At 40.6% G+C, this 23755-nt stretch overlaps 1 protein-coding gene across 1 annotated transcript in view; it reads left to right on the plus strand.

The window, feature by feature from the left end:
- Nucleotides 1–12591, plus strand: part of SKOR2 (SKI family transcriptional corepressor 2) — a gene marked incomplete at both ends in the record, with an annotated part of 33703 nt that extends 21112 nt beyond the window's left edge. The window contains 2 exons of the mRNA XM_082852523.1: nucleotides 4069–4136; nucleotides 12529–12591. Of these exons, the coding sequence (XP_082708649.1) occupies nucleotides 4069–4136; nucleotides 12529–12591 (131 nt within the window). The remainder of the gene's footprint in view (nucleotides 1–4068; nucleotides 4137–12528) is intronic.
- Between the last annotated feature and the right edge of the window lie 11164 nt (nucleotides 12592–23755).

A 23755-nucleotide genomic window follows, 5' to 3' on the forward strand; every position in this document is an offset into this window, starting at 1 on the left:
TGTAGAAAAGTTTAAATATACAGAAATATAAAGGAAAGAAAATAAAAATCACCCATAATCCTGTCACCTAGAGGAAACCAATGTTAACATTTTGGAGTTTCAGCCTTTCTAGTGCATATTAAACCATTTTTTAAACAAAATGAAATATTACACACACCAGTTTTTACCCTCCTTTTTTTCACTTAACATGAGCTTCTTTTCAAGACTACCTAGCAGTCTATAAATGCACTCTTACATTGGACATTAAAGTTTATCCAAGTTTTAGGCATCGTTGTTACTGAATCTTTGTACAAATCCATGATCATCTCCCTAGGATAAACTCCTAAAAGAATTTCTGTTAGCGTATGAACTTTTCAAAGCTCTTGATACATAATTTTATGTTGCTTTCCAGAAAGGTTGTACTAATTTATACTTCCATCCTTGGAACACCACGTATCATCTTTTCTTTAGATCTTTGCTAACTTAAATGGAAAAAGTGGTTCCTCTCATTGCTAGGGATATTGAACACTTTGCACGTGTCTGTCATCCATTTGTATGTTTTGTGAATGCCCACGTATCCTCTCCCCGTATTTCTTTTGACATGTTCATTTTCTCCTGGTTTATGTGAGCTCTTTATATACTAAAATATTAATTCTTCGTCATGTTGTAAATGTTCTTTTGTTTCTGTCCATTTTGAAATGTTGACTATGGTGTTTTGTGTTTATTGTCATACCAAAGTTTTAACCTTCTGTCTAATCAAATCTGTAAGTCTTTCCTGTTTGCTTTTTGTCTTTGATGCCCTTCCTCACTCCAATTTTATAAAAATATTCACCATGTTTCCGGCACTTTAACAGCTTCCTTTTTTTTTCGCTTTAACTTAAAGAACTGTACTGTGTGCCATCACAGAGCAACGAGCATGAATTAAGTAAGGACTAGTTATCATCATTCCGCTCCAAATTACCCGTACCTATTTCCTTCTCCAACACCAGGCTCTCCTGGGCTGCCAGGGAGGTGCCACAGCGAGCTTCAGGCAGCCCTCCATCTCCCACCCACCTCAGCCTCACCCTGATCAGAGGCACTGCGGAGCCCGAGAGGGACAGAGGAAGCTGCTGAGGTTCAGAGGGCAGATCTCTCCTTCACAGAGGGAGACCTGCTTGGGACGAGCTCTGGTGTCTGGAAAACACACTGATCTTCTGAAGGTATTCTGGCCCAGGTACAGGGCCAAGGGCACTGGAACCAGGGCAGTTTGCGGAGCACTGACTCCTGTTGCCAGGTACCCAGCCTATGGGCTTTGACCCACCTCCAGAGCATCCTGAGGTGGCAGGTGTGTGCCAGCCCCTCATACAGTACCTGACTTCTAATTTTCATCAGTATAAGTCAAAATTACCCGCTCTCCATTTTCCAACACAGGAAAGACAGAACTGGGTGTGTGGAGCCCAACCAAATCAGTTTACCTTGTCATCAAATCTTAAAGCAGTAGAGCAAGAAAGGACCTTACAGAGTGCATCGTTCCACACCCTTGTTTGTTCAGATGAGGGTCTGAGCCTCCAGAGGGGGGTAATTACTGTCCAAGGCAGAATCCAGACCTTCTGGTGGGTACTTCATTCTTCTATTCATTCCTCATTCATTAACGAGCCCCTGCTGTGTGCCAGGCCCTGTGGTGGGCTTTGGAAATTTTTAAAGTGTCTAAAACTTATCTTCCTGTCCTCACTGTTTCACTGAGAGACAGATGTATAACCACTAATCATAGTACGGATTATGGATGCATTAACAGAGGTCTGTACAGAGTGCTGGAGGAGTACAAGAGAAATGTGGATAATTCTGGCAGGAGAGGGCAGGAGAATTGGAGAGAACATTTCAGAAGACAGAACGTTTGAGCTGGACTTGAAAGAAAAGGGAGATGTGTGCTGTAAGGGCCAGGCCACAGCAGTGGCAAACACAGAGTGGCTGGGAGTGCAATGCATGTGTGGACTGGAGAGTGGTTTGGTGGGTGATGTGGTGGAAGGAGCTTTTTCTACCCCCTTTGCTGCAACCAGCTGAGCCACCTGCTGTTCCCTACTCCCGCCTCCACATCTTAGCAAAGAACCTGATCACACCTCCTCAAGCTTTTCCTCCTGCTTAATCCTCCAAGGGAACCCAAGGGCCCCTTCTTTGACCCTTGCATAGCACCACAGGCTTACCTCTATTACAGTAACTTTCACATCAAATTCTGAGGTGAGAGTAGGAAATGGGTCTTCTTAACAATATGTATATTATAAAAGGCAAAACTATGGAGACAGTAAAAATATCAATGACTGCTAGAGGTGGAGTGGAGGGGAGGAATGAATCAGCAGAGCCCAGAGGATTTCAGGGAAGTGAAAATACTCTGTATGATATTGTGATGATAAACATATGTTATTATATATTTGTCCAAACCCATAGAATGTCCAACACTAAGAGTGAATCCTAAGGTAAACTATGGACTTTGGGCGATAATGAGGTGTCAGTGTAGGTTTATCCGTGGAAACAAATTCTGGTGAGTGATGTTGATAATGGGGGAGGCTGTGTGCGTGGGGGGAGGCACAGAGTGTATATGGGAAATCTCTGTACCTTCTTAATTTTGTTGTGAACCTAAAGCTGCTCTTTTAAAAAGGTCTTTTAAAATTACTTAATTAAAAATACATGCTTGAGGTTGGGGAAGGAATTCAAATAGTGTAGAAAGATAGATCAAAAAAATAGGGCTTCCCTGGTGGCACGGTGGTTGAGAGTCCGCCTGCCGATGCAGGGGATACGGGTTCGTGCCCCGGTCCAGGAAGATCGCACATTCCGTGGAGCGGCTGGGCCCGTGAGCCATGGCCACTGAGCCTGCATGTCTGGAGCCTGTGCTCCGCAACGGGAGAGGCCACAACAGTGAGAGGCCCGCATACAGCAAATAAATAAATAAATAAAAATTAAAAAATAAAAAGAACAATGTTTTTAGTTTCTGAGTATCCAGAATCTCATGAGTGGTAAAGGGTTTATTACCTTGAAAGCAATGGGAAACCCTCACGGAGTTTTAAGCAGGAGAATGAAAGGGATTTGGAGGCCAGATGGTCAGTTGGGAAACTTTTCAGGGAAGAGGTGTCTGCATTTGGGAGGTAACAATGGCAAAGAAAGGAGAGGATGGAGGTAGAATATACAGGACTCACACACCAGTTGGCTGTAGAGATGAAAGGAAGAGAAGAGATGACAGAGTTTCTGGTTTCTTCAAGCCACTGCCCTGACCATCCACCACAGATTCATATGAAATCATGTTAATTTCTCATTTAAAGCAGAAAAAGCTGAAGTTAGCCAAGTCCACACTTTAAAAAAGATCAGTGGAGAAGATGAAAGAACAAGATGCACATTAAGAAGTCATTCCTTTCTGGAAATACAATAAAAATGATCAATATGTAGAATGGCAAAGATATTTTGCACAATATGTCTTAAAGTTCCTTCCTTCTCAGATTGAGGCAAGGTCTGTAGAACCACATAGGCCCAAGGAGGACGTAAGATAAGGCTGCTACCAGGTGGGAGAGTTTGCAGGTTGCGAGAGTCCAGTCAGAATACATTTATCACTCACTCTCTTAGACGTGAGATGAGCTGCAGTGAAGCCAGGCAGGCACATCTAACAGACCTACGTCTTATCACCCAACGGTTCGCGTGCACAAGGGTCCACGTTTCCTATGATGGGCTTTGTCTGAACTTCACCCCGTCACTAGCACTAGACTCCTGAAGACAGTGGAAGCTCTCAGTACTGTGACTGGCTCAAGTGTTCAAAGACTAGAGAACATGCTTGCCCTCGACATTCCCGAGTAGTTATTATGTGCAAGGGATTATACTAGACGGGCTATGCGGTATTGTGAAATATAAGAGATAGACCTTTGCCCTCAGGATTTACTATCTATTCTGATTAAATCACAGTCTTGAAGAAAACATCTCTTCAAACAACTATAGTGTTTACTTTTAAAAATACCAAAGGGCGGGGGGGGGTGCGGTTCTATGGGACTGTCAGTAATATTTTTACTAAATATACCAATAGTAGATTTTGCACTTTAATTAATCTATTTCTCTGTTTCTCACTCCTACCAGATAATTTTCAGGATCAAATGAAAAGGGAACTAGCCTACCGAGAAGAAATGGTGCAACAGTTACAAATTGTAAGATGCATTTCTACTTAAAAATAAATGCAAGGTGATGGGTTTGTTTTCAAACCACCCAATATGTATGAAACTGTTTGTGTTTTTGCCTTGAAATCCTTTGGTCCACTTCACTCTCCGCTGGTTTAGGTGCTAATTGCCAAGAGATTTACTTAGATGCAGGATACACAGATGTGTCAGTACATTTCCTCTAAATGTAACTACCTACCATGTGTTAATAGACAGATGTGTACATTGTCTCTGAGGGTGAACCAGAGGTACCTGCATTGTCTTCCACTGTGCAGACTTCCGAACACAGCGCTGGGCTGCACCAGAAGCTCAGGGAAGGGCCATTGTCTTTGTCTTCCCCCTCCTTCCACCACCCAGACCTGAGCAGGCCCTCTGCTGTCAATAGAACTTAGTATAAATACAATTAATCAATTAAATTCACTTGAACGACGATGAAAAGAAACGAATTATTTCCAAATGAAGTGTGTTACTCTATCCTAATCATGTCTGAAAGTGGACACTGACAAAGATCTATTTATACAGAAACAGGGAAACAGGAAAATGTCTGATAAATAAATGTTGTGAGGTTTTATGTTTTTCGTTTTTTGAGTTGTTTTTTTCTTTTCCCTGAATTCCTCACCCTTTGTCCCCATGCAGATACATCTGGTATTATTTATTAGTGCTTTGAAAGCAGTCTCCCAAGCTTCCTCATTTTCATGAGTACAAGGGAATAATTTCTCTTAGGTTTTGTAAGATTATTTATTTATTTACGGCTGCGTCGGGTCTTCGTTGCTGTGCACGGGCTTTCTCTAGTTGCGGCGAGCGAGGGTTACTCTTTGTTGTGGTGCCGGGCTTCTCCTTGCAGTGGCTTCTCTTTGTTGGGGAGCACAGGCTCTAGGCGCACGGGCTTCAGTAGTTGTGGCACACGGGCTCAGTAGTTGTGATGCACGGGCTCTAGAGAGCAGGCTCAGTAGTTGTGGTGCACAGGCTTAGTTGCTCCGTGGCATGTGGGATCTTCCCTGACCAGGGCTCAAACTCGTGTCCCCTGCATTGGCAGGCGGATTCTTAACCACTGCGCCACAAGAGAAGTCCATTTATAAGATTTTTTTTTTTTTTTTTTTTTTTTGTGGTACGCGGGCCTCTCCCTGTTGTGGCCTCTCCCGTTGCGGAGCGCAGGCTCCGGACGCACAGACTCAGCGGCCATGGCTCACGGGCCTAGCCGCTCTGCGGCATGTGATCCTCCTGGACCGGGGCACGAACCTGTGTCCCCTGCATCGGCAGGCGGACTCTCAACCACTGCGCCACCAGGGAAGCCCCTATAAGATATTTTTAATCACCTGGGTAAAGACATACATTGATCCTTAGTGTTCTTCACAGCATGATTATTATAATTTGGGTTGCTTGGTGTTTCTGAGCTTGTCCACGTTATCCTTATACCACAAAGCATGTATCTATGCAGACCCGCCTGTCTTGTCTAGAGAGCCAGGCATCTAGCTTTCTGTCAGGATTATTTAGGGAAGATGGTTATTGATGTTTCCTTTCTGCATGGGAGAAATCATGCTTGCGTTAATGGAGATTGCTGAGAGTCATTTTGAAAGCAGCCTTGTATTTCATGATGTTTTCCCCCATTCTAGGGGCTCTATTAAAAGTACTGCTTCTAACTTTAACCCTCCTTCTGAGGTTTTGCTGGATCTCAAGTGCTGGTCAACAACTCTCAGTTCTGAAAACCACCTCAACATAAGACCCTCTTAAACAGGATCTTTCTTCTTGTTTTGGTTTTGCTTGTGTTAGTTTTATTTGCACCTAACTTCACTGGGGAACAGAAGGATTTTCTTAATCAATTGAAAACTAATCCCCCACAGGGGTTAAAAAAAAAAAGTATCTACTCTTCTCAGCTTTTGATACCTAGATAATAAGAGCTGCTCATTACTTGCTGTGAATTTACGTATTGTTTTATTTGTCCAAAGGAAGAATGTAAAGATAGGATCAGAGATAGAAGGATATAAAATTTTAAGACCTTACTTATTTTACATAGGATATCATTTTCAGACTCTTAAAACAAAAACTACCACACATGCAGCCAAAAATGTGTGACTGCTGGGTGGTGATGAGCGTAGCAAAAGGGGCGTTAGGAAAGGAAACTAAATAATTATTTCAGTGCCAGTTATTTAAGACCAGTTATGTAATTTTAATGTCTTAATTTTCTTTGACATTTGGCTTCTTTAGTAAAAGAGGAGATGATATTGCATCCATGTAATAAGCAGGCAGTATTAATAAAAGAAAAAATATCTCTTGTCTTTTGAGATATTTGGTACATGGAAGATACAAATTGGTATTACAAAATATCTTGATTACATTGTATTGCAAAATATTTTATCATTATGTATTTATTTATCTAGACAAGTATTATTAATTCATATTCCTCTAGATAGTAAATTTTCCTGGTTGCAAATTAAATTCTTTGGGAGGAGCTGGAATGTTTTCCCCCAGCCTTGTAGGTACAATATAATTCCTGAAATCCACAAAAGTACATCCAGACTACCAACATGAAAATTGGTGAAATAGACATGATTTGTACCTTCCGCTTCTTCCCCTTCTTTTGTGTCCCCTATCCTTAGATGCCCGGGTCTTCGTGCTACCTTCAACACCTAGCATGGTGTCTAACATCAAATAGGGATCAGTAGACATTTGTTGAATTAACTACCACCCATGGATGCCCCCTGACCCAACGCTGATACTGTCATGTAGCAATCCTCTTAATTCCTTTCCAAATTGTCCTGGCTTGGTCCTGATTTCCTCAAATTTTTTTTGTGTGCTGGGGAACTACTACCAAAACTACTAAAAGAAGGCATAGTAGTGAATTACTGGGAGCTTATGTATTACAGCACTGTCCTTGTGACTAACAGATACAAGCTTTAAGGTCTGCAAACTTGAGTTCAAGATTCATCCTGTATAGTTCATTTTATCAGTTTCTAGACCAAAGGGACCTGTTATAAGGTCCAACCTAGTACCCTGATAGGGATATGATAAGGCACAAGTGTTTAATAAACATGAAATGCACATGTAAACGTAAAATGCTGTGCCAATACAAGTAATCAATTTAATGGCATGCCCCTTCTCAAAGTAGTACCTCTATTAGTGGAACTATTTGAGCCCTGGTGGCTAGAGATATATTTGTACGGGAAGGACCTGTGTTCACACTATACCATCTGCTTTAGAACTGAGGCAGCAAACTCAAGTTTACTTGAACAGAAACTTATCCTGTCCCTTATTCAGCTTGTTGTATTTGCTAAAGTAACTGGAGAAAAATGTCTTTAGAAAATTATACCTAAATATTATCAAGAAGTTGCTAGGTATCACAATTATTGACTTTCTCAATATTTTTAGTTGAATGCTCTAATTCATCAGTAAATATAGTTACATGCTTTGCTCCTTGAGAACAGAACAATTCACCAAAAATTATTTTATTCTTTTATGTTTAAATTATTTTATATTTAAAGTTTACAAAGCATGTATTACAGAATAGTCATTTGCTTACAGAATAGGCATCTTTTCCTTTAGATGAAATAAAAACCCACTCTGCAGTCATGGAGAATTCAAATATATTAAAACCATCATATTTTGTAACAATGCCCATAGATCCACAATGCATTTATCCCATGCTGTTGCACAGTGTTCTTATTCAAGATGATATCGAAAGCATCTTGGGTATCATTGCCATAGAAAGAAAACTTATGAATTTCTTTGGTTCCTGCATTTTTAGATTCTCCGCTGACTAATTTCTACACCATTGCTTCCTTTTACAGTTTGTTAAATGCAAAGTTGTGATGACTATAGACTCAAATGATTGACTCTCTTTGTGTGCTTATAAATAAATGTGCATTTATCTAATGTGAGATTTAAAGCATATGCAGTTTATTTAACACATATACATGGGCCACAAGCTAATATTTTTTTTTACAAACAGTTTAAAATGAGAGTTTTACAGTCTTTATCACAGTTTGTGTTATGGTCCCCCACCTCTGCTCTGGGTTTTCAAGTGCTTAAAATGTTGTTATTACCAAACCAGATTTACTTATACAAGCGAAGAAATATGTTCCTCTCAATATGAACCAAATACAAAGGTTTTAGAATTTAGCACGTTCATGAAGGTGTTAGTGTTTAGTATAATAAAGAGCAAAAGATTTCTCTTCACAAGTGAGCTCTGGTTCTAGGAAAAAAGTTCAATTTTTAAAACAAAACCATCATCCCTTAGGATTGAGAAGAAGGTGAAGAAACCATTACAATGTTATATGTAAATTATATCCCAATTTTTAAAAAAATTTTAAAGAAGAAAGTGAAGGCATTTTACTAAGTGTATAACCATTCTTAAAAGATTTTTATTAGAGTATAGTTGATTTACGATGTTGTGTTGGTTTCAAGTGTACAGCAAAGTGAGTCAGTTATACATATACATATATCCACTCTTTTTTAGATTCTTTTCCCATATAGACCATTACAGAATATTGAGTAGAGTTCCCTGTGCTATATAGTAGGTCCTTATTCGTTATCTATTTTATATATAGTAGTGTGTATATATCAATTCCAATCTCCCAATTTATCCCTCCCCCCTTATCCCCTGGTAACCATAAGTTTGTTTTCTACATCTATAACGTGTACAGCCTTTTGATTAAAGTTTTTCCAAGGACTGGAATATAATGTAGTTTACAACATGAGCCGAGACTACTGTCATGCCTTGATAACCTTTTTTCAATTTTTTATTGCTAATTTGGCAACAATTTTTTAAAGCAAGTACATGTATGTATAAGCTACTACCGTAGGTTTGTTGAAGGCATGTCATAGTTGAAGACATAGTTGTTGAAGACATTAGTCATAGTTCTTGAAGGACACTGTGAAGCTGCAACAGAAAACGCATGATAAATGGCTAGACCCAGATTCACATACTTTGAACTTGCTGGATCGCTACCAAGGGGCACGTAGATTGAGAAAAAGTGCTTTTAAAATATGCTAGTCTTGAAGTGCCCTCTGCTGTTCTTCCAGAACACTGCAGTCACACGCAGCCAGAGGGAACCAGTCTCAAAGTTCCTCATTAAAGCCTCAATTAAAATTAATGTTCAACCAATAGATTTAGTACTCATGTTTCGTTCACCGTGGACTTGTAAAAAGTCAGTTTACAACTTTCTGATGGTGTGAGCCCTGTGCTTCCTTGCCGGGAAAGGAGCGGTGACAGGTCTTTATCGTTTCTGGAGGAGTGCTCCCCTTTGGGCAAGGGTACAGCTCTTCAGTGTGGTCTTCTCTTGGAGGATCTCCAGTATTCATTAGGATGGGAACTTGCCCAGATTTCTACCATCTGAACACAGGGAGTTTTTAAAGATATGTTTTACATATTTTTAAAAGGTAGATAGAGCACTTTATTTTTAGAAAAAGATCCCTGGGCCCCTAGAAGATTTTGATTTTATGACTAAATATGTAACAAGCAGAAGACTTGATGTAAGGTCTGAACTTCCTTGGAAGCTGCCTTAAGATTCTCCAGGAGACAGACTTTGACTACAGTGGGTCCTTTTCCAATTATTGATCTATTGCCTTGCATCTTGACAATGCAATGACTCGTTTCTTAATTATATATTCTTTTTCTCGTCTTTCTTCTTTTGAGATGTTGACCCACCTTAATGTCTGAGCTCAGGCTAACTCTCTTGGCACAATCTAGGAAATTATCTTTTTTGGTAAAATCTCAATACTTTTGATAGACTAGAGCCGACTAGGTGATTTAGAAGTTATATAGCAACTTGGAGGGGTTTTGTCCATGCCAATCTTGGCGATTTCCAAGCTGGTCAGAATGAAAAGAAAGCTTTTATAAGTTCTATTACAGGAGATTTACATGGCCTAATTATCTTTAATAGAGCCTCTAAGATCCTGAGCTCCCCCAGTTGGGGAGTATAGAACCTGAAGCACCATCAATCATAAAAGTGCCCATTACTTGATGTATCATACGAAAAGAAGTTTCCAACTATTATTCTCAGATACCATCAATTATAGTACATCCAACTTCAGAAGTGTTAAAATGTGAGGGAAAAAACTGCATCTTAGAATCAATGAAATAGGATAGTTTCCATGAACAGTCGGGCCATATGCTAATATATTCTTTATTAAACATTCATGACTTAAGACTTGGAATTAATGACTCTCAGCTCACAACCTGAGATTAATAATTCTTCACACAGATTTAAATTTCAGTCTGGAGATTTGGGGATCAAATGTGCTTATTTGGAAATGTCCTTTTTTTCCTGAGTTCTTTCCTTAAATTTCCTTATCAGCTTCCCATCTTAATGAAATGCTACATTGTTGTTTCTGAAAAAAAGAAAAAGGCATTCAGACTTAGATCTGAAAGCAGTGCCCTTCAGGCAGTTTTCTTTGGGTTAGGATGAGTAGTTTACTGGCTTTGATGAGATGGCGCATGGTGATATTAACTGATCTCGTGCAGAGCCTGGCACAGAACAGACACTTACTAAATCTTCGTGGCATCTAATCTTGATGTTGAGAATGCTTTCTAAATGCGAGAGTGACACAAATACATTTTATTAGGTAATCCTTATACCCCAAGGTTTACATCATTTCTACTTGTTATCCTAAATAATAGAATTCCATTCAAAGCTCTCTGACATCATGCATCTAAAGAAAGAGGTGATCCATGTGTTTTGGCATATTGTTTCATACACCATAATGGAAAATCAGGATTCAAGTATGTCTCGGTTAATAGCAGGTGTAGCATAACCCAGAGTGGAAAGAAGAGGTAACTAGAGTAGGTCCCTGTGTAACTCTTCTTGTCATAGTTATCTAGCTAATCTCAGCTCTCGTCCTAAGTATGAGATTAGGACACAACTATTTATGGTCCTATATGAACCATTAATTTCGATGCTGCTATTATGGCCTTTATCAGATATGTCTCTATCACATACATCCATGTTGTGGCTGTGTATCAAGATAGTGAGGTGGTTATTTTAGTCTTCTCTCTTTTTTTCATTAAAAAGACTGTTTGAGGGCTTCCCTGGTGGCACAGTAGTTAAGAATCCACCTGCCAATGCAGGGGATACGGGTGCGAGCCCTGGGCCAGGAAGATCCCACATGCCGCGGAGCAACTAAGCCCGTGCACCACAACTACTGAACCTGCGCTCTAGAGCCTGTGAGCTACAACTACTGAGCCCGCGTGCCACAATTACCGAAGCCCACGCGCCTAGAGCCTGTGCTCTGCAACAAGAGAAGCCACTGCAATGAGAAGCCCGCGCACTGCAACAAAGAGTAGCCCCCACTCGCCGCAACTAGAGAAAGCCTGTGCGCAGCAATGAAGACCCAACGCAGCCAAAAATAAATAAATTAATTTTTTAAAAAAAGACTTGTTTGATTCAGCTAACCAGTTATTATGGCAAAATGGTCCAGCTAGTCTTAGCCACAAGCATCACTATAGATTTGTAGTTCCTTCCCATTAATAAAGGTTCATGTTTATGGACTGGTAGATCAGGAGAGCAAAACATAAATATGCTGGGGATATGGGGAATGTATATAACAGTATTCAAAATATTACCTACTTGAATGACTATAATTTTCTTTCCTTCACTGCTTTTATATAATATCAGCCATAGTTCATGTTACATCCTAGAAGGCTGAATATTTCTTTAAATGTAAAACAGATTTATATCATTAGAGTCCTGAATTTAGCCTTATAACGATGAAGGTAAGTAGCATGACTAGGGTTAGTAGCGAGGCAAATCTAAATAATACATGTAGTCCAGTTTCAACAATTTGAATTTTCTAATGAAAAGTAGCATATCAAATGCAATAGACTTTCATTCAAAACTCCACTATTGAAAAGTACTTTTCAAGTTTATCCAGGTAGAATTCTCAAGGGTCATATTTTCCATTCAGTGCAATTATTTCTGATGCTTCTTAGTAGTTATTGGGAAATTACCCAGAGTAATAGTTTGTAGTTAATCTTATTTGTGATTTATAATGATAGCATATTTCCTCACTCTAATTAAATGAAAAATTACATTGAACTAGTTTGTAATCACATTCTTGTTTTGTGACCTTGGACATACGTTATAACTTAATTTTCATACATAAATAAAAATAAGTACCATATTATTAAGTGCAGTGAAATGTCACATAGGAACCTCAGAAACTAGCTGTAGCAACAACCTAGTGTGATCACCTGTCCTGTCCTCATATGCTTTTTAACAGGCCTTAGACATGCTATACCCCAGAAGCCCCATACTGCCGGGCAGATGGAGACCTTTTGTCCTCAGGGCAGATTCACCAGCATTCAAATTTAGGCACAATGAAGGGTCTCCATTATACATGTCTCCAAATTTTGCTCACCTGGATAGTTTTGCTTGTTTTTATCTTACAGATTCCCTATGCAGCAAGCTTGATCAGGAAAGAAAAGCTGGGTGCGCATCTCAGCAAAAGCTAAAAGGTGAGCTCATCAGAGGAAACAGATTTTCCTTAACTCTCTGAATTGTTATTGCTCGGCTGTGTTCTTTACTGATGTACTTGAAATAGCCCAGGGCATTGATGATGTTGCATCCTGTGTTTAAGCTGATACACTGTTGAACTTCATTCTAGGCATGGGGCTTCCTAAATAAATGGCTAAGTGCATCTTATAAATTCTGTGGAAAATTTCTAAAACTAAGGAAATTCTCAGTTCAGTCTTGTAGATGTGATCTTCATTTTGTTGTAAGGTTTTCTACTCTTTCCAGTTCCTCCTGACACCCTGATTCCTGGTCCTCTGAAGGAAACCGGAGTGTCAGAAGCCATGCTTATTATGTTTTTTCTTCTCTGTCTCTCCTTTGCTTCCAAAATGTCTTCCTGAAACCCGACTTTCAGTGAATTACTGACAGATGGTGCTGTGAATAACTGCGTGTGACATAGACCTTCGAGAACTTCTGCTGCAGAATTAGTCATTCATTCTTTCCCTAAAACAATCCTTGTTTCTCTACAGCTGAAGCCAGATCCAATGTCACATACCTGGCAGCAATTTAAAAGACAAATATTCTGGACTCCTAAGGAAAAGGAGACAGTAAAAATTCAATGACTATATTCAGAATATACCTAAACATTTCAAAAGCACCTTTTTGATGATATGGCAGAAGATATAAATAATTGTTAGAATTGAAGGAATGCAAAAACTAGGATATTGTTGTTTCTCTAACAATACATTAGGATGACCTAGCGGTTGGAACTGCTAAATCAGGGAAAAACTCAGATGTCAGAGGTGGTATTTATAAGTGCTCATGGCTAACTAGGATTGTGGTCATTTATCCGTTGTATTTGTTCCCATCAGAGTGATTCTTCCCACTCCTTCCCTCTGGAACATATTTTCAATTCAATAGAATTGACTGGCCAAAACTACTCTGTGCAATGCAGGTTCTTGGTTCCTTTTCTTTCCTTCATGCCTCTTTTCTGCATATCACAAGCCTCCTCTACCATGTGCACGTGACAGTTCGACTTCTTGCCATTATCTTTATTGGTGATAATCTTCAGTATTTTTCTGAAACAGTTATATGTATGTCACATTTCATTAGGAGCTCAAAACTCTTTCCAAGACAGTCTCTCATTCATATACTTTCCCTTAATTTTATGCACAGGGAACCAAGGTACAGTGAAGAGAGATGTGATGTTTTATGTCTCTGTTACAAAGCCAGGAAGAGATTCTAGGGCTCCTGATTTTAACAGCAGTGCCTGCTTGCTCCTTAAATAGGGACTTTCTGTCTTCTGTGAGCAGATGTTTAGCAACAGAGTTGCTCAGATGGTAAGTCATTCTGTTTTGGGATGCTCAGATAATGTCATTCTGTTTCCATCTCCATGAAGTCATGCGCAAATGGACCTGTGAGTTTGGTTTCATTCTATATCTTCAAGTATTTTTCTTACGTCTGAACTTGACTTTGGTGATTTCTTTCTCATCATTGTAGACCAGATTTTTCTCAGCAGTGTGAAATGAATAGTTTTAGAACATTCAGAGTCTAATAAATCTTAATGCAGCATATCAAGGTAATCAAAGCAAAAATCATCCAAGTTAATGCTGACAAACCCATATGTATAAAAGTTTGAAACTGTCAAACTACTTTTCTTTCAAATCAAAAAGTATATATTGGGATGTGTTTTTTTAAGTAACCTTCTTATTGAAATATAACACACATTCTCCAAAGCCTATAAATCATCAAGTCATGAAGTCAACACATCAGAGCTCAGTGAACTTGCTTAGGTTTCTAGCACCCAGATAGCTACCTTGTGCCCCTACCCAGTTACAGAAGATTGGTTTTACCCATTTTTGAACTTTAGTAAAGGACATTTTATAGAACATTCTCTTGTATCTGGCTTCTTTCACTCCACGTTTGTGATTCATCCATTAGAATGTAGTTTGATTCATACTTAGGAACTTCAATAAACTCTCTTTCTACTCTTCCACTTCCCTGACTCATCTTCTCTGCTTGTCAGACATGAGCTGCTCTTGCACCTACAAAATGAAGACTTACTGCCCAGAAACCAAACCTTTGATGGTGACATAGTGTACAGTGAGGTGGGAAAAAAAAAAAAAAAAAGATTGATTTGTGTTTAGTAACTAATGCTTCCTCCATGCTGATTTTGTTTCCATCCTTGCAGACAACAGGGATTGCTCTAAGTAGACCCTGGTGCTTTCAGAAGATTAGTGGTTACTTAAATGCTGAGCTAAATCAGCCAAGCAGAGAATCACAACCATATTGTTAGAGGCAGTATTCGATTCTCAACATGCCAAGCCTGCAAGGAACTACCCCAAGAGAGATGACAAAATAAAAATCATTACACCAAGGGAGAGAAACAAGTTCTGTCTTGCTGAGTGACCACAGGTTTCCAAATTAGGGACTGATACATTAATGTCTTATGCAAGAGTGACCCTTAAGGTAGTGTGCTGTGTTCTTGCCACCCAGTGAATTCCAATATGACTGTTAAGAGGAGGAAGCTTTTCAAAACCACAGGCAATCCACTTAATAAGCTGAGGAAGTATTGCCACATATCACTGCTCTACAAATCATTTTTGCCCTACGTTAGGACACAAGAAATTCCATGTCGAATCAAACAAAAGTCCACCCATACCAGGGGGCTAACAGCGCAATTCTGTTAGAAGAGCCAAATTGTTGTTCTTAACAACACCAACCTCAAACTTCAGGCATGACACTGAATAACTCTTAACTTTCCCTTAAGAACTCCTTAAAGATCCGTCATCCATGGATTTATCTAAACCTTTCTTCAACCTAGTTGAAGTCCCCTTTGGGGCAATGAATTCTATTTGTTTAGCTACCAGCTGTGTAAACTGTAGTTTATTTTATTTATCTTCAAACTACCTTCTAAAAGAAGCCCTTGTAGATTAGATGTTGCACTGCTCTGCATATTTGCTTTATCGTGAGCTCACGAGTACAATGGAAGTGATTGGAAAAACTATTTCAAAATGCTATGTGTATTATCCTTTCATCTGGAACTGTTTTGAACACCGGAATTACTCGTGACGGTCTTCTTACCTTTGCTCATTAACGTGCCCCAGTTCCTACACAGACGCTCCGGGATAATCTGTGTGAAATCTGCACCCCCAAATAAAAATGTCATGATATTAACACCAGTTTAATATTACTTTACATTCTTTTTGCCCCAAGCTCCTTTTAACATGATGCAAATGTCGTCCCTGTGACTCAGTGAAATACTTAGGTCTTTCACAGAGAACTCAATCATTTTACTTAAGTGGAAAGTGAATCATAGGATATGGCTCATTCATAGTCATACAGAAACCTGCTGAACAAGCTGGAAATAATAATAACCGTCATTCATTGAGCACTACCCATGCCAGATACTGGGTTAGGCTGCCACGTTCTCTCTTTTGATCTTTACAAGTCTATAAGGTTGATCCTATTACTGTCTCCATTTTATACATGAGAATGCAGAGGATCAGTGAGGTCACTTAGCTCGACAGTGACAAAGCCAGGCTTCAATACAGGTCTATTTGACTCTAAGCCCCTTCTCTGTCTTTCTAGGCTCATTGGGCTGGTTTTGGGAGTCTGGCTTCTAAATCTGACACTACTTCCCTTTGTCATCTGAAGTAATATCATTTAATCTCTTCGAGGCTTACTCTTATCTATGAACCGTGGATGGCCAAACCTGATCAAAGTCTCTGCCAGCTCTAAATTTTGACTCTCACCCTTGCGTGCCAGTCTTCTGCCAGATTCTCTCTCACAAAGGGGCTGCTTTTATTAAAATCTGTTCATATAAAACCCTATATAACACCTGAGGGTGTAACCCACCTACTTTTTGCCTTAGGTCTTCATTTTCTTCATCACTAATTGCTACTTAGCATCCTCCTAGAGAGTTTGAAAGTACCATTTTTTCCCCTATCCTAACAATATCTAACTCTTTGGTAAACTCCTGTTATTTTTATTTTGTTATTTTTATTTTAATTCTGGGATAATTGCTACTAAAAGAATAGCAAGAAAAAGGTCTTAAAGGGGTGTGGAGGGATTGTAATTGAACATTCTGTGTCTTCCTTTTGTAACGATCAAAGATGGGGGGCAGGGGGGGGCATGTCCATTTCTAGCCTCTGTCCTCAAACAAAAGAGAACCAGGTTCTTTCAAGAATCTCCGTTGAGAATGACAGTGTGCTGCCACACTTCTAAGGGCTTTACGTCAATTATCTTATTTAATCTTCAAAACAACCCATTGAGAGAAGTACTGCTACTCTCACCATTCTACAGCTGAGCAAACAGAAATGCGGAGATGAGTAGGTTGTGTGGTCTCACTGCTATTACAAGTGGCAGAATTTGAACCAGGCCGCCTGGCTCTGCAGCCCACACTACATCTGCTCTCCCCTGACTTGTGACCTGAAATCGTGGCCTAATTCACATCTTCCATTATCAGTTATAAATATGCAGTTAATAACCAATCCAGTGGTTTCATTGATGTTGAATCGCAAAACCTCTATAGCTGCCCTAACACCCCAGGACGAGAGAAATGGATGTAACTTGGACCATTCAGCCAAAGCCAGCAGGGCACCAGTGCATGAATTTCTGTCTGCCCCTTTTACCACAGGCTGTCTTAATGTTTGCTCAACAACAAATTGGAGCTTCTGGAACCCAGCAAAATGACTTTACTGTAAAGAAGCCATAGCAAACCAGCACGCTCTGATGTAATAGTTCTAGTTTGGCTGTCAGCAGAGATGCATCATGTAAGGAAGCAGGCAAATATATGGGAAAAGGAAGATGCTTTCATGGTCACTGTTTAAACATTTTTATTCAAACTGTACTAAAAATGTCTTCTCTGAAGGATATACTAAATATTACTTTAAGTGTTTTTAAATTATCTGATTGTGTCACACTGAGGTTGTCATTCTGTGCTTTTTGTCTTATCCCAGGTACACAGAACCACTTACTCTTGTTCTCTTGTAAGATACAGACTGCCCCTGAGTACTTCCGACCTGCACAGAGACTGAAAATTGAAAGGGCTTGGGAATCAAATATAAAATCAGGTTCGGGAGAACCCAAGGACAAGTGACCTCAAAGCAGCATGGACAACCATGTAAAATAGACTGTAGCAGCCATTCATTAGTTGGGGGAGGGGGGAACCAACCAGAGCAGTCAACGCTTGTTGCATCTTTTGGTGGAACCAAAGTTTGAGTCTGTGTTTTTATAGGCCAACCGAACCCAGAGCGCGGAAGTGCTGTTAGCCAAGTGGGGTGGGAAATCCATGGACGGTCCCAGGGGATCTCTGTGCTACATACTTGGAGAGAGCAGCTCTATGAGACCGTCTTTTACGTTTGAAGAAGTGATTCTTGGTGAAAAGACAACACAAGACCTGCCCTAGGAGGGGGGGATCACGTTTCGACAGCTAGGATGGCATCAGCCGTACAAACCTGCTTTTCCCAGCAAAGTGGACAGACTTATGCGTGGCCCCTTCCTCTCTGGTATTTTGCCTGCTATATGAATGAAGATTGTATTCCTTTGGAAATATTTTACAGTTTAATATTGAGTGTAATTAAGAATATAATCATGTTATCAAAAATGGTATTTAACTCTGTTGTAGTTTCTTTAACATTCATGTGGATAAAAAAAGTCTATAATAAAAAAACTATGAAGTAATGGTTGTGTTCATGTAGTTAAATGCACATTTGCTTGGGGGCAACTAATAGAAACTAATACATTTTAGAATTATTTTGGCATAAAATATTTGAATAAATTATTTTTGAAAATGAAATTCCTTCAAAAATGGTTATTAAAGTCTAAATTAGCCTTTGGCCCTTGTCAGCAACTGGAGTCCTCCCCAGCATGATAGGACCTTTGTATGGGTAAGGGAAGGTTCTAAATTCCAGCTAGGTCTCCTAACAGCATTAGTGAGGAAGTCGATAATGTGCCTTCCTCCTTACTGTGATGTTGAATCAAAGTCCATGAGATCATTTTAGGCCAAAAATTCTGCCTCTCAGATGAGAGAGATAGAAGGGCCAATATGGTGACCCTTTGGAGCCAGGATTTCTAGAGTAATGCTGGGTTGAACAGAAGTCTTCTGTGGATGATCGCCTGCCCTGGAATTGCCAACGACCATCCTAACTGAAGAGGCATCTCACCAATGGCATCCCTCGACAGATTTCAAAACAAGTTTAAAATGCATTGCCATGATATTTGATACTTTTACCCACCATCTTCATTATCATAAACTATCAAAAAAAAAACCTTGACAATTCTCCCTTGAGATAAATTTTCTTATCCTTAGCTGCCACATTAAGAAACCAAAGGAGGGATACTCATTAGTGATTTTCTTCCCAGACCACGAAGGATGGGACCATGGGTCAGAGAAGGGTTATAAACCAAGTCCTGGAGTCTGAGGACAGGTTCCCAGTGACCACTAGCAAAAAAAATAATGTGAAGATGCTGCAACTAACCACGGAGAGGAGGAAGTTCTTCCAGGAGCCTGGGCATGGGGCTCACACAGCCCTTCAGACGTGGCACACGCTTCTGAAACTGACAGCTGTGCTTGACATGGGGCGGGGGGTAGCTGGTCAGTCAAGTTGGTGGAGCTTTTTCTCCTATGTAAGCTTTAAATTACACATAGGGATGGAAGCCTAGCATCCTTAGCTTTGTACTCTCAGCCAGTAATACCAGAAGTGACAGAAAATGACCAGGGAGGACACAAACCTGGCTTCATGACCAGACACCAGGGGACAGCAGAGGTCATTTTCTGCAGAACCCAGTGCAAACTCAGGGACCAGATAGCTTCTCAGAGCGAGAGCAGCAGCTCCAGAGGGAGCTAAAGATTTGTGGATAAAAAAGAAAAAGATTTGTGGATGAATTTAAGGTCTTCGTCCTGCAGCTACATCATCTGTCCACATAAACGAGCCTGAAACGTCGTTCTTTTCTTTCCAATTGCAACTTTAAATGTCTCAGAGTTGTTAGTGCTAAAATATCAGCAAATGATCTTGTAGCAAAAGAAAAATTAGAACGAGATAACTTGCCAGGCATGTCTTAGAGCCTAGAGGAGCTCATCGTGGCGTAGCTCTGAATTGAGTTAATAGCCGAGCTCAGTGTGGAAGTCCGTTGGCCTGTGCTGCTAGGATGCTGAAACTACATTAGTGCCTTCTGGCTCTCCACCTAAATTCCAGGCTCCATGGAAGCCCAGCTGTGCATCTTTCCCTGAGCACTAGGAGACTCCTGTTGCCCTTTCCCTCATGGCCTTAGAGTCTCCCCATTTCTTGAGGTATTTTATCAGACTGAGTCTATTCCTTTCAAACACTAGAGACTATCAATTCTCCATGCAACCATGAAGTTATACACTAAAAGCCAAAACCTTCAGAAGGAAATCCAACATGTAATACGGAAACATCATTAACCCATATATTTTCTCATTGAGGCGAGTGAATACCTCCTCTCTATTCTAGCAATGCTTGATGCTTCCGAGTTGGAACAAAAAGAATTTGTCCCTAAAACTGGATGTGATGGGGTTATCTGAGCCGCCTGTGGAAACAGACAGGACATCCATCTAGAGTGCTGCATGAGGCGAAAAATAAAGCCACTCTTCAGAAGGACAAAGGAAATTCTTGGCAAATAAAATGACAAGCAAAAAGTGCTGTGTTCTTTTCTTCGACTATTTTATCATTCCAAGGTCAACCCAAATATTAGCTAATGAAGAATACAAGCAATGCAAATAAAAGGTTCTGTTTTAATTCCAAATGAAATTATAAGATCAGAAAGGGCCATAGCAAATCAAAGCAGAAACCCAGGCCTATCCTACTGGGGTAGACTAGATGTTTCAGACTGATGGTTTTGACCCTCAGAATGCCTGAATAATTGCTCGTCTATTTGCCACAGGCAAGGAGAGTGGGACATCGTATCCCAATTTCCTCTGATTGTACAAAAAGCGTAGCCTCAGCTCTTTGGAAAATAGAGAAGACTTCTCTCCTAGCTACAGGAGATATAATCAAGCAGAGAAGATCACTTTCATTTAAGGGTAAGAGTTTAAAGCAGCCTTGGTCAGCAGTGAGGAAGGTCAGAGAAGAGGACCACGATCGCCATGCTGAGGATGTGTAACCACGTCATTCAGTGGGGTGCTTCCAGCCAATTCCAGGCCTGATGAGGAGAGCTCCTCTGTCTCCCTCTACAGAGTTGAGTGCACAAAGTTCAAGTGCGACCATCTTACAAGATTTCCCATACACAACCTACATCACAGTTTGTAATTATACACTCCTACGTGGGAAGGTATACACTGTAAACATTCGGAGGGCAAGGACCTTTGTTTCAGCCCACTGCCACCTTCCTTGTGCTGAGAATAGTCCCTGGCATGCAGTAGCTACACAAAACATTTTTTATTGAATAAGTGAGTGAGTCTCATCTATTTTATTTGGGCCAATCGTAAGAGCGGCTCATTTCACTTTTATCACTTTAAACTCTCTCTCAGAGAATGTTTACATTTCATTTGGTTTCGAATGACTATATGTGGCAAATTGCTGGTTGCCCTCCAACAGACCATTCTCAGGTGGCAATACACCTAGATAAAATCAGACTACATCTCCCAGGCGTACATGCTGTTAGATGTGGCTGTGTGACTATGTTCTGGCCAAGAAGATGTAGGTAAAGATATGTGGAACTCTCAGGAAGGTCACTTCAAAAGAGCTTGGCTTCGTTAGGCAGGGTTTCTCTTTTCTCTTCCCTTTCCCTCTTTTCTGATGTCTGTAAGGTGGAGGGAGCCTCAGAAGTCTTCTTGAACCGTGAGGTGACTTTTAAGATAGAAGCCATATGCTAGCGTGGCACAGAAAGGTAATAGGAGCCCCGGTCTCTGACAGCTACTGAGCCCCCATGCCAACTCTGGAGTGCCCACTTCCAAGCTACCTTTATATAGGAGAGAAATGAGGTTCTATCTTGTTTAACCACTGTTACTTTAGATATTCTGTTAACTCTGATTACAAAACCTTTTCCTCTATGTGGGGGCTGTGATCAGCCAACAGGAACACAACTTCCTATTTGTGTGACAATTTTCCAATGCGTATTTATGCTGGTTACATCATCTTACCTTCTCATTAGCCCTTTGATTTAGCTAACGGAGGTCAGTGATTATGAAGTCTATTTCATTGCTGAGTCAAGCCTCAAATCCAGTTCTTACTGCTGTGGCAAGCTTTTCCTACTTAATCTCATGGCCTCATCATCACAGCTGAGCAGGTCTACGACTTCTCTGGTAATATAGACAGGTGAAGATGGGGGGAGGGGCTGGACCTGAACTTGATCTGCTCCCCAGAGTAGGACAGAAACTGGGTTGGAAAGGTACGCTGTCCAAAAGGCGAGCAAAGCCGTGACCAGGTGTGTAGCTGGGACCCCACAAGGGAATAGAGCTCTGCAGCACAGGCATTTCCGGAGCAGGAGGCTGTCAATCATCATTATCCATGATAACAGGCTCCTGATACTCACTTGGCCTTCATGGGCAGGTTCCATCCTCAGGGAAACACACCACTAAGAATAAATAGTGTGGCAATAAGCAAGCTCAGTCCTTGACTCAGGGATGTGACAGGCAGAGAGGAATTTGGCTCAGGAACCCATATGGGCATTGGCTCTCCTAGTCAGGGGGCAGCAAGGTAAGCTTGGGAGATGAGGTGGTAGCCCTGGGACTCCCGGACTTGGGTCAGAAACTGCCACACAAAACTAGAAGAGAGCGAAAGCGTTCTAAATGCCCCTTGACTCCAGTCTTGATTCGGGCTTTGAAATAGTGCTGCAGCTTTGGGAGGGGGGATGGAAAGAGGGCTTGTTTTAAGCTGAGAAAGTATGGGAAGAAGCTGAGAATACCCTCTGCAAGTTTCCAGACCAGGCCTAACATACATATAATTTAGAAGTAATAAACTCAAGTGACCTAAAGTAAATAATCATTCTGAAAATTCACGACTCCGTACTAAATTAAGAAGTTCCCTGAAAGCATTGGTAACATCGGAAGTTTTCAAATAATAAAATTCATTCTTCTCATCCAACTTTTATATCATCTCACTATTAAGAACAGTGGCTTCCTGGATGACTGTTAATGATGGCTTCCTTTATTATATTTTAGACCATTTAGCAAAGTTTATTGATTTATACTTCCTTGTAATTAGTTGTAGTGATTAAAATAGCTTTTATGGCCCTCTAGAGATTGACTTTATAAAGAATCAACATTTCCCCCAAATCGTGCGCTTTAAAACATGGTTAAATACTGTTTGAATTCAGTACTAAACAATCATTGGTGAAACTGTGATTTTATATGTGGTTGCTTTCTCATCCCTCTACTTACATGGCACTATCATCCCATTACTTGGTAGCCCATAATAATAACAGCAGCCAATTTTCAGGGAGTGATGACAATAAGCCGAACATTGTGCTAAGTGTCTTTTTATTCGCGGGCCTCTCACTGCTGTGGCCTCTCCCGTTGCGGAGCACAGGCTCCGGACGCGCAGCCTCAGCAGCCGTGGTTCACGGGCCCAGCCGCTCCATGGCATGTGGGATCTTCCCGGACCGGGGCACGAACCCGTGTCCCCTACATCGGCAGGCGGACTCTCAACCACTGCGCCACCGGGGAAGCCCCGTGCTAAGTGTCTTAATGCGTTATTTCATTTAATTCTCTCCACAACCCTGCGAGGCAGGGACTACAGTATTTAACTATTTAATTGAAACTGGAAGGAGTTAAGTCACTCAGCTGATAAGTGGAAAATCAGGAATTTGAACTTTCTGCCATTGTGACTTTAGAACCTCTGCTTTTAACCACTAAACTCCACTGCTCAGTGCCAAGTAAGACAAGCAAGAGCTTCCTGTACACATGGGTGAATTGGGAGTCCCCTGACTGACATAATTTGAAGGGTGTTGGAGACCTCTCTTAAACAAAAATATCTCCCCTCACCAACCTCACTTGAAGATGAAATTCCACCATTAGCATGATTCTTTTGACTAAGGTATTATATGTTCCTGGAAAGATAGGTACTCCAAGACAGTGCTACTTGAAGTGCGGTCTGTCAAAGACCTAAAATAGTAAAATTCTTAAAAGAAAACATAGAAGTAAATCTTTATAACCTTGGGGTAGGCAATGGTTCCTTGGATACGACACCAAAAGCACAAGAGACA

This window comes from Leucopleurus acutus (genome assembly GCF_964270905.1).
Source record: "Leucopleurus acutus genome assembly, chromosome: 13".
In the NCBI taxonomy this organism is placed as follows: Eukaryota; Metazoa; Chordata; class Mammalia; order Artiodactyla; family Delphinidae; genus Leucopleurus; species Leucopleurus acutus.